A 15,340-nucleotide genomic window follows, 5' to 3' on the forward strand; every position below is an offset into this window, starting at 1 on the left:
GCAGTCATGCCCACCACAGGGTTTAAACCTAAATCTGTTTGTCAGATTTTGAGCATGATTCAGCAAAAAATTCACTAGTTTGTTTATTCTGCAAGATTTCAAAGAAATCACAAGGATCCTAGTTTTAACATTAACCCGTAATGTGATTTTTCGTAAGCGTGGGTATGACTTAACCAGCACACAGTGTCTTTACATCTTTCTTTACTAATGTTGAGTCCATATCAAATAGGAAAGTGCAGTAAAATGAAATGAATACCTTCCAAATCCTGGAGCACTCTGAGCTTTCTGATCCTCTCAGTACAAAAAGACACACTCAGGGGGTTGAGATGGACAATGGTAAAAAAAAAAAAGGGTTCAGTTTTTTCCTCCAGTCAAATTGATGCTTTTACAGCAGCACAGAGGAGGAGAGCAGGGCACTTTCTGGGTAGATGGGTGCTCACAGTGCTCATCTTCTGTATCTAGCTGGGCGCCTTCTGGAAAATGTCATTGTGTGTGTGTGTGTGTGTGTGTGTGTGTGTGTGTGTGTGTGTGTGTGTGTGTGTGTGTGTGTGTGTTTGTGTGTGTCTGCTGCCTTAACAACATGAATAAACCTTATCAGTAAACCATACTGTATCATTTGGACAGAGGTGTAGTTGGGCAACGTGTATGTAATATCTCGTCAAAAATATTCTTTGTTAAGTCCAAATAGATTTTTGTCTTGGACTTGTTAACGTTAGTTTCCCCTCCATTTGTTTCCTCTAGCATTTTTCTGCGGCAAATAATACATATGTGGAGGTGTTGATCTTTTCTTTAGCTGTATCCCAGTTTCACACTACATACTAGTCGTCGGTAGCCTGGTTGACACCAGACCCACTTTCAGTTGTAACTGAGAGTGGGTCTGGGGAACTTTCATTCACAGCCCATTTCAAAGGGGCGTCACCAACAGACGCCGTTCAAATGCCTCTGGGCGCAATTGGATAGTCCTTCAACCAATCAGACCAACGATCCGGGTGAAGTAGCAGCGACAGCAGCATCAACGGGTTGCTGCACTTCGGTAGCTGTCATGTTGAATGTAAACAAAAAGCTGCTCGCCATTGTGACGCCATCGTCATTGTGTAAAGCCCGCCTCAACGGTTGTGAACGGTGCCTCGATTTGGAAAAATTGGAAGTTCATCAGGGTTTTCCCAGGCTAAATCGTCGGTTCAATTCCCAGACCGACAGGATGAATCTGGGTGGGGAAAGTGAAAGAGCAGCACTTGCCCCTCCCTCATTACCACCACTGAGGTGCCCTTAAACCCAATCGCTCCAGTGGAGCTGCTCAATGGCCAGCAGATCAGACTGTGGTTTTACTGGGCAGCCTGCCAGGTGTGAATGTGTGCAACTGTGTGAATGTGATCAGGGATTTCCTGCAATGAGAGGCTTCCTAATAATATTTTTTATATATATATATATATATATATATATATATAAAATTCCTTAATAATCATTGTTTCTTGTTTAAGCAGTGAATATATCAAAACAAGAAAATACTTTCCCATTTCATACCAACTAGTGCTGTCAGTTAAATGAGTTATTAATGTCGTTAACGCAAACCCATTTAAACAGCGTAAATTTTTGTATCGCGAGATTAACGTTCTTTTTGGCCTAGCAAACTGTAGTTTTTTTTCACATGCTGTTGCAACAACTAGTAACGTTAGAAAAACTACAACACCACACCGGCTCTAGCTAGACCGGAAACACAACAACAGGACAACACGCCACACACACTTGTTTGGGCTTGCGAGGCGGCCAAAGAGTAGCAGGCTAACGCTACGTTTTGAGTGGATGAGGAGCGCAAAATGCCGAAATGGATGGCAATAAGATTCTGAATGGAAAGTTTACATTTAAAAAGTTGCCAAATGGTTCCATTGACAAGACCAAAGTGATCTGTGTGTTTTATCATTGTGAACTGAGCTATCATCGCAGCATGTCCAGTCTGAAATACCACTTGATGGCCGAGCCCACAGCTGATGCCAATTCGCCGCCCCCTCGTCAAAGCCAGGCGACAATGGATGACTTCAGACAGAAGCACATGGATACCACAACTAAGAGCAAACTTTCTGCAGCCATAGCTAAATGGGTTCAAGTGAGAATGTTAGTGTGCAATTGAACAATACAGTATATGCCAATGTTGTTTTCAATCAAAAAGAAACATTGGCACAAAGCAAGCCAATCCACTTTTTCATGTTGATAAGAGCATTAAAATGAGAAAAAATAATGGGACAAAAAGAAATCAAGGGACATTTAGAATAGACAAAAATGTGCGATTAATTGCGAGTTAACTATGACATTAATGCGATTAATCGTGATTAAATATTGTAATCGTTTGACAGCACTAATACCAACATGAAATAATACAGTTCATGTGTTGTCGGATGTCAATCAAACTTTAAAATGTCTCTTCTCCGTTTCTTTTGTGAATTACATTATGCGAGAATAGTGTGCTGTTGATGCACAAACACTTAATTCAAAAATCGCCTATACTTTGTTTGCTTTGAGTATAGATTTAAGTGAACACACCGCATACTAAAGACCTGCTTTGAATTAGTAAATAGTATGGACGGCTATTGCATGCATCACTTCCTGAGTGCCAGAGGATTTCCCTGAGGAAAGACCCACGTAACAACACTGAGTTCTACAATACGGACAGAATATAGTTGTAGAACATTAACAATTATTTATTTAAAAGGCAAAAGCTACAACGTGAAACATGAACAGATTTTTCACACGTGGAGTAAATATTGACACAATAGCAGCAGTGGCCTGAGCGTGACAGACACACTGACCAGCCGAGTGTCAGCAGCAGTGACGCTCAGGAGCAGATGTCTGCTGTAATATACAGACCAGACATCAGAATGAGGATCGCCCATCTGTTACTGTTAGCATCAGTGTTCTGTCATGAGTCCTCACTCCCTTTCCTTCTTCACTTTGCCTGTTTTCTTCTTATGTTCTTATTTTGTTTTGGTTTATTCTCAAAAACATAGCATAACTCCTTCCTTATTGTCATAATGTCTAGGAGGAAAGAGGGTGGTGTTGCATTGTTATGAAAAAAACGATTTAGAATAGATTTAGAATACTTTTCTTTTTCAAGTAATTTTTTTTGCATTTTTGCCATTATGGGACCGTTGATAGTGTGTACAGGCAGACACAAAATGAGGGAGAGAGATGGGAATGACTTGCTACAAAGGTCCCAGGCTGGATCCTAACCAAGTGTGTTGTTGTGTTGTGTGTGTATTGGGGCGCCCAGGAATACCTACCGATGTCGTGTCAAGTTTTTATATTTTCCCGCTTTAAACATACAATATGTAACTTTCTGCCGCTAAGGGTCTCTCAACCAAAACAATAGACGGTAAAACTGGACTTTGGTGCACATATTGCACATACTTCATAGCAACGAATGTGAGCATCGCTTTTATCACTTTAAACGGGTACCCCAATGATTTTGTATAACATAATCATAAAGTGGGCTGACTTGCAAGACACAGATTAAAAGAAGGCTGGTCAAAGTAAATACAGCGGAGGCAGAGATACCCTACATTTTAGTCCCTGGAATGAGTCAAGCTCCAAAAACACTTGATCCTTTGATTCCCATAATGCAACTCGATAGCCTGCGGTAAACACCAATATCTTTCGAACTCCACGCCCCCAGTTTGTAACGCAGGATGTTAAATATTTCTATGTCTCCAAGCTCAAGCCAATATAACTATGAAATCAATCAAAGCCATTTTACAACTGTTTTTGCAGGCGGACTAAACCGATCCTATCCTGCATAAAGTCAGATGAATGTCTCTTAAACTTTAAAAAGAAAAAACAGCTGTTACAAGTTGGACGTGGATTTTTCTTCACATTGTTTTGGATCAGGTTGCTGTGGGATCTCTGCAGATACGGTTTGCATGAGCAGTGGAATATCATGGTCCTCTTTGAACTGCAGACTGAGTATGTGTGAGTGTGGCGTAGCAGCTCTCAGTCTGTGGGCGAAGCTGCTCGAGCCCACGCAGCGCTCCCACTCACCGCAGAGGACGCATCAGCAGGCAGGGAAACGCCACACCAGAATGAACACTGGAAATTACGTGACAGTGAGTGGTGTAAAGTGGCCTCCTGTGCAGCTTTCATTTCCTTTCTATTATCTGTTTGTTAATGTACGTACAATTCTACTCCTTTTGCTTCACTTGTACCCATCTGATTCAGGAGTTTTTTTTTTTATCTTTTATTTTAACCTTCATTAATGTAGGAAATAGGAGTTTATTATTTATATAAATAATAAATATATTTTTCATTCGTGGAGATCTGATAATTTACAATACATTTGTAACATATTGTGGAAAACATGAAATGTGATCTTTGCAAAATACAGACAGTATGGTTTTTCCTTATGTTATACACAGTATAAAAAACATGTTTTAAATTTAAATTTAGATCATTTTTTTATTATATATATATATTAGGGCTGTCAATCAATTAAAAAATGTTATCAAATTAATTACATACTCTGTGATTAATTAATCAAAATTAATCGCATACATAATTAACGGTGCCTGAACCGATACTTTTTAAGAAAGTAAAAAAAGAAAAGAAAAAAGAAGGGTACTAAACAACAGTCGGTGACATTAAAGAAGGGCTAGTTTATTACTATGGCCATATTGTCAAAATTAAATGATTTGATAATAATCTATAACAATAACAATAACTTATTTCACCAGTAAATTGCTGTTGAACGACAAAAACAACCACCAGATGGGAAAAGGACATTTACAATAACTTCAAATGCACCACGAGTGTGTAGTTTACCAGTTTCATTGAACACACCGTCTGTGTTGTTTTTCCCAGAGTCATAGAGAAAGACTGGCTCTGGTTTTTCCGACGGCAGCTGCAGATTGTTTAACTTTGTAACTTTACACCATTTAGCGTTAGCTGTCAGCATTTTAACAGTGTTTAATCCAGCTACTAGCTAGCGGTAGGCTAACGTTAGCTGCTGTTGAGTATAGTGTTAGTGGAGCGGTGTTTGTGTTGCCTGTATCGTCCGTTTCAGAGCATCAGCGAGAAGAGCAGACATATCAGTGGCACCAGATTTCGGAAGCCAGGGTTGGCAGGAAGAAGTAACAAGTAGCTAAATGTTCCAATCAATGATCCAAGCAGCACATTCTCGTCTCCCTCCTTCATTTTACAGTCGAATGGTGGCCAGAACGGCTCCGGGTCAAACGTGAATATGGAATGGATTAATCTGTGTTATTTTTTTTAACGCGTTATTTTTTTCTCAGATTAATTAATCGAAATTAACGCGTTATTTTGACAGCCCTTATATATATATATATATATATATATATATATATATATATATATAAACATATTTAAAAAAAAAAGCATTATACTTGCTAAAATCTGACTTAACATTAACAACATCACCACATGCAGTTATATGTGCTATCTCCTCAAAATAGCTTTTAAAGGAAGACTTCAAACCCACAATGTTTTTAGTATTACTTTACTTTGTTCTATGACTAATAATGCTTTTATAATACTCACATTCACACTGTGGAGCAACCATTCTCACACAGCCGGTCCGGGTTTGGACCAGAAGACTTTTTTATCATCCCAGTGCCATCCAGTTTCCAGTCATCAGCCAGCTCTGTGTGTCTAGATTTGATCCTAACCTGAGTGAATCAGGCAGGATGTTGTCCTCTGTGGATGACGAGTCCCTGCTCAAAGTTATTTTACTGTTTCTGTGAAATGTGTTGGCAGAGTCTGAAATGACTGTCCGCCAAGCACCAAATGCTGAGAAATGTAGTAGTCTTACATAGTAGAGTACACAGAGTAGGCTACATTGTTGTGATGGCTAGTAGGCCTTTAGTCTTTGCCCAAACGCTGTTGCCGAAGCTGGGCCGGGCTGTAATTTCTCAAATTTCCCTGGGCTTGAATCAGGTCAGATTCAAGCAAGTGTTTCAATGCAGAATTTATAGTCTGTGTAATGTCATGAAAATATATGGGCTGTGTACTGCTCTGTGTGACCTCTGTCTTTTATATACAGTATTTATTCAACTTAAACGCATGGATAAAAAAAACAGTGGAATTTAGGGCCTGGAGTTTGGGTTCATGTGGGGTCGGGACTGATTTTTTTGGGCCCAATCGTAGCTCTAATGACTTGTTATTTACAGTCCTTTTTACATTGGCAATATTATTTTTCTAGCAGCATCACTAATAAAGTCATTAGTTAATCGGCATGTTAGTAGCATGTTGGTCGGTCGGTTGGTTAACCACTTTGGTCCAGACGGAAATGACTACTGCGATATGGATTATGACATTTTGTATAGACATTCATGGTTTCCAGAGAATGAACCCTACTGACTTTGGTGATCCTCTGGCTTTTAAGCTTTTTAGCTGTAGACTCTGTTGTTTCTCTCTGTTTTGTTTAATTAAAATTGTACTTTTCTTCTTCTATCTTGTCAGTTTAAATTGCATTGTTTCTACAACGGAAAATAATTTATAGACGTGAAGAAATATTAATTGTTTTTGTTTAAGTGCGCCTTAATGTACAGGCAGCCATATTGCTACATTAACCTAGTATTTTAAGGGAGATGAATACAGAAACTGAATGAAAAGCACTGTTACTGTATAATGTAAGTAAGTATCAGACATATTGAGTTTAAAGTTACCTTCCCCAACACTGGTTATGACACAGGTTAATAAGCCACCAATTTTCTTTTGTCCTTTTGTTTTCATCAGATATTTTTTTCTGTTTGATTCCTCCTTTTTTTCTGTAACTCTCTTTCTCTTTCCAACACACACACACACACGCTGCAAAAGACAGTTTACAATTGGATGGGGGAAGGATTTCACTGTGGGGGAGGTAAATGGGAGAAAAAAGGAAGGGAGCAGGTGTACATAAGGAATGGTGGTGTGTGTTTGTGTGTGTGTGTGTGTGTGTGTGTGTGTGTGTGTGTGTGTGTGTGTGTGTGTGTGTGTTTGTGCCTGTATAAAATGGGGTTCAGAACAGGATGAGGTACAAAAGGGGGCAGAAATATCAAAATGAGAGGACAGAGAGAGAGAAGGGGGAAGGGGAGCGTGAGGTAATTTATGAGGCATTTTAATACGATGAGGTTTAATCTCTTCACACACACACACACACACACACACACAGACAGACACATACATATCCTAACCCAGTTCCACAGTACATAATTATCCCAACATAAGACCCAGCGAATATATGTGGATGTGATGAAGCCGAGAAGAGAGAGCCATCCTTGCATCCTTATGACTATATTTAGATGTTACATTTCAGTAGGGCTGCAAATAATGATACTTTTTATTTCTTGATTCATTGTTTGGCCTATTAAATATTAGCAAAAAGTGGAAAATATCTATCACAGCTTCCCGTAGCCCTTGGTGATGTTTATAAATAACTTATTTGTGCGATTAACTGTTCAAACCCCCCCACCCCAAATATTCAGTTTACTATTATAAGAGACCAAAAAATATTCATATTCGAGAAGCTGAAACCAGTGATTCTTTGCCATTTTTGCTTTGAAATTACTTAAGATGAATAGATTTTTAAAAATGTTTTCCATTTATTTTTCAATTTTCAGTGACATCAGGTCAACTGTTTATAGAAATTGTAAATGGTCTTTACAATAATTACAAGTGGGTTTGGGCTTTTATGATTGTTGATCAGACAATGTGATCTGATTGTGGACAATCCGAAATTTCTGACATGGCTGGGATTGCGTCCATGCAACTCTCACAGACCGTTCACCAATACGTGAAATACCTACGTTTTTTGATGACCAGATGCACGAACATGCACGGCCGGACTGGCTATTAAAACAGAAAAACCCAGATTACAACACACACGTGTGACGTCATTCTCCGCTCAGGATGCCATTACTCCAATATATCTTTACTTAGCAAATATTTGTTTGACACTATATCAATGTTCTGAATGTCGGGTACCGCCCCTTTTACATAATTTATAATAGAATGTATAATTAGCTGCAGCCCTTAAAAATATCTTTATCCCTGTATTTGAGACAGATGGAGTAATTTTTCCTTCTGTCTTAAACAAGTCCATTTTACACTCTTTATTGTTGTTTATTTCATATTTATTCTTTTGTTCTTTGATTGTACACCCAGCATTTCTTGAAGCGTTACTGCTTTTTGAAATATACATGGTTCATTTTCAGAGTATCTTTTGGCATAAATTTGCCTAGTGATGAGGGGAAAAGTCATTAACATGAAACTGATATATGCTTAAAATGATGAGTTTATGTAAATCCTGCCAAGGTGCTGTGCTACACAGACTCACTGATTAAGGTGGTTGATTATGTAGTGACCTCATTATCATAACAGGTTATGTTTAATATTGTAATGGTGATTATGGCGTGACATTTGGTAGCTTAAGTGCGTTTTGTGTTCAGTATTTACCTGAAGTGCTATATACACTTTTGATTCTGCATGTTCCACTGTTCACTAGTTAACATGGTCTGAACATGGGCACTTGGTTATGTTTTAAAATAATGAAGCAAACTTGGATAGATACATTGAATTGTATTTGTAAAAAAAAAAAATGTCATGCATTTCTACATAACCTCTGCAAATAAGTCAAGAGCCGGGACATCAAAACTTGAAAAAACATTGTCATTGGACTTAATATTAGTAAACGCCCCCGAGTGCAGCATGAGTCATCAAACCTTTGAAATCCTTTTACAGGAAGAGAACAGATCGTGATTAAAATGTAAAAATACTCAAAATTGGCATAGAACAATAGATAAATGACCGATTATCATATAGACACAGAGTTAACACTGTAAAAATGCATTTTTCATTTCATGAGGCCTTCAAATATAATCAACCGATTGCGAGGACTGTATGATGATACGTTTACTTTTAAAGATAAAAAGTAGGGTAGCTAAACTATAACTTTGCTAATTGAATAATGGCGATGCCATTTGCTCCATTGCTCATCTGCCATGGGTCTGTATGTCATTATCGCCTGTAATGGTCCCTTCCTATTAAAACATGAAAGGTCTGAACCTCTGTGTCCCTCCCTCCTCCCGTCCATCCAGGAGGGCCAGCAGCTGATCCAGGAGAAGCCGGAGCTCAGCCCGGTGGTCCGGAGGAAGCTGGAGGAGATCAGGGAGTGCTGGCAGGATCTGGAGAGCACCACCCAGGCCAAAGCCCGCCAGCTCTTTGAGGCCAACAAGGCCGACCTGCTGGTGCAGAGCTACGAAAGCCTGGACCAGAGACTGGGCCAGCTGGAGTGTCAGCTAGCCTACGTGGACCAGGGACAGGACCTCACCACTGTCAACAAGCAGCTGAAAAAACTACACGTACGTAGGATTTAAAAAACATAAAGTGTTCTTCACTTGATTCTCGCAGCCATATTCAACCAAAAGCCCTCCTTTAAAGTGCTGGGTCTCTAACCTCAAGCTTACTCATTCTCAAACTTAGTGAGCTCTGATCCTTTCAAAGGCTGCATAAGCACAGTGCTTAATTAATAATCAGAGGAGACCTAGTATTTGATAAAATAAAATAAAAAGCTTTATATTTGTTTAACAGAAATGTATGTTTCTGTATCCCATAAGTTGGTCAGCTCTAGGTTACAGATTATTACATTACAAAGACAAGATAAACATTAATATTTAAAGGTACAGGAAAGAAATTCAAGAGCATGTTCGGTGATTCCAGTTGAAGTTTGCTTCTTTTATTCAGTTTTTAAGGTTAACATACATTTATTTTTGTGGAGGATTCTGCATGCCAATTAGATGACAGTGCTGCTCTGTTTCTCCTCTGGGTTGTTTTTTTTTTGCCTTTTAGTCAGTCTGACAAGCAGCCAACGAGATAACAAGGGTCTCTATTTCCTTTATGAATTACACAAACATTATTCTGGCACTTAGTGAATCTGTGGTCTTCTCTAGTTTTCTCCATAGCAAGACGTTCATATGGCTAATGATCACATCACCAGGCATTTTTGCCAGATATTAGTGCAATATTGGGCTAAAAAAAACATAGTTGATATTTGTTATAAGTATTCATTTTCTAAGCTACAGGAGTTCCAACGCTTTTCTAAATAGTTTGACCTAAATTGTGAATATGACTCTGTAGCACTGCTTCTTTACTCTACTCCCTTACTCTCACAGTGACTCACTGTTCACGTTATTATTGCCACACAGTGATGGCCTCCTCTCATTAATATTTAAACAAAACATCATGTTTGGAAATGACTAACAACTGCATTTTTAACTGGGTGGCTTCATTGCTTTTTATCTCATTTAAGCACAGTCAGGCGCTTTTACTTTCACGCCAGCATAAATTTTTTTATTTGTGTTGATGTATTTTTTTTAAACACTATAAGCCATCAGCACTCATGCCAACCCGGTGAGCTCTTATAGATATTGATTAGTATATTTTTTTAAATACAGATGCCAACATATTTTTTTTTATTATTGTTTGCCAATTAAATCAACAGATTTTGATGTTCTTTGATAAGCTTACTGTTTTGTGATTGATTGGATACAGTTTCATCTCTTTCAACTTAACACTGATCATGTGTTATTCTGTTCAGACTGATTGTGGCCGGTGAGAGAGTACACCACTGAAGTGGTGCAACTACAGTTTTTTTTTTTATCAGGAAGAATAAGGAATGAATTTGAAATGTTGTTGCAGCAATTGCTGACCGACTACTGATTCAAGAACCGAAATTGTTTGCGATGAGCATGGCAGCTCCGCCATCTTTGCGTGTGTGTGCGTAAAGTCGAGTACTTTGTGCTGTTGAAAAGTTGGAAAAAAGCACTATATAAGTGCAGTCCATTTGCCATAAATGAAAACTTAATAAACATAAAATCAAAAGCTAAGAGCTTTCAATTGACCCCAACTGTATTCTCCAATAATTAATTTTTTTATTTGGATTTGCAAAATACAATGTGCATGTACGTACAGTAGCTTAAGGCGTGTGAAGGGTGTACACAGCCCTGTATCGTCTAGTTATATCTTTATTCAACAACACAACTTTTCTTGTTCTATACCCATAACCTGTCCAATAAAATAATATTCTATAGGTTTAATTTCTGTGTAGTAAACGTGATGTAAAAAACGGTCCTTATTCCTCTACGTGTGATATTGGGATGTAACTCGTCACTTGCCCTCCAACAGTGGCGGTTTGGGGGAGTCCGATTCTTTAAACAGCCAACAGCAGGCAGGTGTGACCTGGGTTGACGGCGCACAGATTCATCCTTTCATTACTTCATCATTTCACCGGACATGTCTCACTCTCCTCTCCCACAGCATTCCGCTTACAGCTTCCTTTAACAGGCTGCCATTAGCACTGCTTTACCACATCATCCTAACTCCAAACCAAACTCCACTACCCAGCATCCATCCTGGCAAGGGGTACAGTAAACTTCACTACACTTCATGTCTATCAATTATTCCTTCGCTGTTCTGGGTTATTTTCAGTCTCATCTTTGCTTTCATGTTTTTTTTAAATTATGACATTTTAGAACTCAAGACAAGCAATAATTCAATTCAATATTATTATATTAATAATAAAATAATATTATTTTTTAGAATTATATAATTACTAGACATAATACAGAGATTGTAGTTATTGAAATATATTGTTTCTGTTGTGATTGTTTAAATTTGAATGCTTAAATTTCAGGCATTACAAGCCAACAATTATGAATACATTCTTATTGTGATTGTTGTTACCCTGTCTCTTTGGATGGGCCACAAGCTGTGTCATTACTTTTTGTAGTGTTTTTCCCTTATAATTTTGTATATACAGAAATTAACTTTATACTTATACTTCTGTCTAGCTTATACTGTGTAATAATGTCCTTCTGATAGGTTAAAAATCTGAAACACAAAGCAGTTTTAGCAATTTTTGGTTTCTTAATGACATAAAAATAAATTAAGTAATCTTAAATGTATGTCAGAAATAAGAGCGATTAAAATAAAATTACACATTAATTAATTGTCGCCTGGGAGTCAAAACAACTACAAACTACTCATTTTTGCATTTCTGTCACATCCCCCACATCCCATCTTTATCTGGTCTCCCATGGCAACATGTCTCTTATCTACCTCCATCCAATTTACTCTCTCTTCCTCTCACCCACCTCCATCCCTTTCTCCTCATCAGCACATCCTCCTTTGCTTCGTCCGTTTTGATAACTTTGACTCTCCTCTCCCCGCGCCGTTCTGCTCCTCCTTCTCCCCCTCAGACCATGGAGAGCCATATGGAGGAGTGGTATAAGGAGGTGGGGCAGCTCCAGGCGCAGGTGGCCTCCATCCCACAGCAGACACAGACCAAGGAGACGGTTGCAGAGCGTCAAGCCATCGTGGAGGCCAGGATGGTGCGTCTGATCGAGCCGCTGAAGGAGAGACGACGCATTCTGCTGGCGTCTAAAGAAGTTCACCAAGTCGGACGAGACCTGGAGGATGAGATCGTGAGTTTGACGGCCGTTGGCCAACACAAACACGCGCACAAACTTGTTTCCATCAAGTAGAGAGACGTTTTATTGACTAGCATTCATTACTAACTACTACATGCCTTATCCCAACATTTACCCATACCTTACACTTAAAACAAATCTTAGCCCAAATTAAACGATTTACATTGTGGGGGCATGCATCCCCAAAAGGAAGTTCCCACAATATGACTATTTATAACAGATATCCACAAAAGGAGCAGTACAAGTTTACTCATACATACTCACTATAATAGAAACCGGGAGCCTTCAGGGTGTATACATTTTGTCATGTTACAGCCTGGACGCTTAATTCATTTATTGTTCTTTCACATCTTCACAATAACTTGTCATGTTTTTATTCTTTTATTTGTAGACTTTGCTAATGCATTTGAAAAATGAAAACCTTAAATGTGTTGAGTCAATGTTAACGTTCAACCCTGTTTTAGTCCTTTTTCTGCAACTAAAAAGGACTTAACTAAAATTCAGGTTGCGCAAAATAAAGCAGCGAGACTTGTACTGGGCTGCTCAATTAAAACAAGTAGAGATCAGATGTATTCCACTCTTTCTTGGCTCACTTTACACCAAAGAATAACAGTTACTTTAGGTACTATGATATATAACACATTGACAATGAAAATGCCTATTTCTCAGTTTAATCAATTAGTGTATTGTAACTCTGTGCATAATCATAACACCAGAAAGGCAAATACTGGTCATATAACAATCCCTTATCCAAAAACTAATTTTATGAAGAAAACTGTCCTGTATAGAGCTATTGTCATCTGGAATCCTATTGAAGTGCGTCAGCTTTGTAATAAGCAGTCATTTAAAAGAAATCTTAGATGTGTTGTGTTGATGTAGGTTTTTATATGTTTTGATTAAAGTAATTATATTAATATTGTATTAACATTTAGTCCTACTATGAATGGAAATTAGATTGTATGTATGTATGTGTTTGTGTATGTATGTATAGATATGAAATGTGTATATGCGATTTTGTTATGATTGAAATGTGTATATTGTTGTTGTAATGTAATGTAATTTATTTTTAGAATGGATCCCAGGGAGACTAGCTGATTGCACAGACTTTCAGCTAATGGGATCCTCAATAAATAAACAAAAAAAATAAACAAATACAATTTTTAAGATATCTCTATGTCATAATTAGATACACAGATTCACCTACGATAAAATGAGGTGCACATATGCACATGCCCATCTGTATTTACTGCTGTTTGTCATGTTGTTGTGGTTGTAGTTGTGGGTCCAGGAGCGCCTCCCCATGGCCATGTCTCAGGAGCACGGCTCCTCTTTGCAGGCAGTCCAGCAGCTCATGAAGAAGAACCAGGTACGAATTCTAGCTGCAGTCGGCAGCCTCCAAACCTACTCACCTACCTTATTATGCATCATACTTATTTTAAATCTGTAATTCCACAGTGAATCATATTATCATTGTTCTGTTTTACACAACATAGAAACGATCAAACCAGTCACCTCCTCTCAGGGGCGATTCCAGGATTTTTTTAAGTGGGGTGGCACAAATTATCTAATAATTTTATCAGAATACAGCATGAAACATCTGCTTAGAAATAGTGGAAATATTGAATGGGATAGAACAACATAACGTAATTCTGCTAAATAAAACATCACATTCATTATTAGTTTCACTTGTTATACAATACACATTTTCTATAGGCTTAGCCTGCCACTTTAAAAAAGAAAAAACAATTCCAGTGCTGGTTCCATGGCATCAGAACTCACAGTACTCTAATTCTACTAATGGAAATCACAGTTGTCAGATTGACAGCACTCTAGCCCAAAGGATTGGTCTAGAGCACCAGGGGGGGCCAATCATATTTCACTTCTAGCCCCGCCCGTATGGAGCTAAATCAGGGCCAAATGTTTTGTTCATTTGAAAAAAATATATATAGTTGAAAAAATAAAGCTTGAAATTGAAAAATTAAGTTTTGGTCAAAACTTGGAAAAAATAAAACCATGTATTCAAACTAAAAATAAGTGTATCAATTTTTCTTTCAGTTTGAATAAAATTTAGATTAAATTCTGGAATTATTTTGAATAAATTATAAATTTTCATTTTTCACTTTTATATTTGTTTTCAGTTCCACATTTCAGGTTTTCAGATTCAAAACTTATTTTTTTTACGGCTTCAAATCTTTTTTTTTCGGTTTCAAATCTTTTTTTTTTGGTTTCAGATCTGTTTTTCACTTTCAGATCATTTTTTTTCGGTTTCAGACTTTTGGCCCTGATTTTGCGTGGGGGGCGTGGCTTCAACTCAGAGGGGCGTGGTATTATGAGTGACAGCCTAACAAAGAAGGCAGAAGACTCCTCTGTCATGTTGCCTTCAGGAAATGGTGTTACTGTGAAAACTATGACTGAATGCTTTCTATCCAATATATACATGTGATTTTTACTTAACAAACTGATGCCAGTGACAAAGTTCCATTTAAAAAATTGTATTGGACAACACATGGTACCAATTACACTATAAGAGCAATAAACTGTGCCAGATTGTGCAGTTCGGCAGGAACAATGACTTCTCCCACTTCCATGTATGACTTTGAATGTAGCACCACAGTATTCACTTGGCAGTCAGCATAGCGTCCGCTCCATTAAAGCAACCTGCTGGCGCAGCCCACAGGTAAGACATGTGAAAGATATTAGCCTTTTTGAACAGATACTTTGGGTTATTATCCCCGCAGTGGCATTTTTTTGTCATTAACACATAAAGGGAAAATAGGTGGACCGCTGGAAATGAAGCATCGCTAGCACAAAAGTTAGCATTAACTAACGTCAGCTTCACACTAGCTGGTGTTTTTACACCAATTTTAGTGTCC

At 38.1% G+C, this 15,340-nt stretch overlaps 1 protein-coding gene across 7 annotated transcripts in view; it reads left to right on the forward strand.

The window, feature by feature from the left end:
* Positions 1-15,340, forward strand: part of sptbn4b (spectrin, beta, non-erythrocytic 4b) — a 109,550-nt gene that overhangs the window by 74,216 nt on the left and 19,994 nt on the right. For all 7 annotated transcript variants that reach the window (XM_028573908.1, XM_028573910.1, XM_028573909.1 and 4 more), the window contains 3 exons: positions 9,078-9,341; positions 12,237-12,461; positions 13,744-13,833. In XM_028573908.1, coding sequence (XP_028429709.1) covers positions 9,078-9,341; positions 12,237-12,461; positions 13,744-13,833 — 579 coding nt within the window. The remainder of the gene's footprint in view (positions 1-9,077; positions 9,342-12,236; positions 12,462-13,743; positions 13,834-15,340) is intronic.

The sequence above is a fragment of the Perca flavescens genome, chromosome 3 (genome assembly GCF_004354835.1).
Source record: "Perca flavescens isolate YP-PL-M2 chromosome 3, PFLA_1.0, whole genome shotgun sequence".
Taxonomy (NCBI): domain Eukaryota; kingdom Metazoa; phylum Chordata; class Actinopteri; order Perciformes; family Percidae; genus Perca; species Perca flavescens.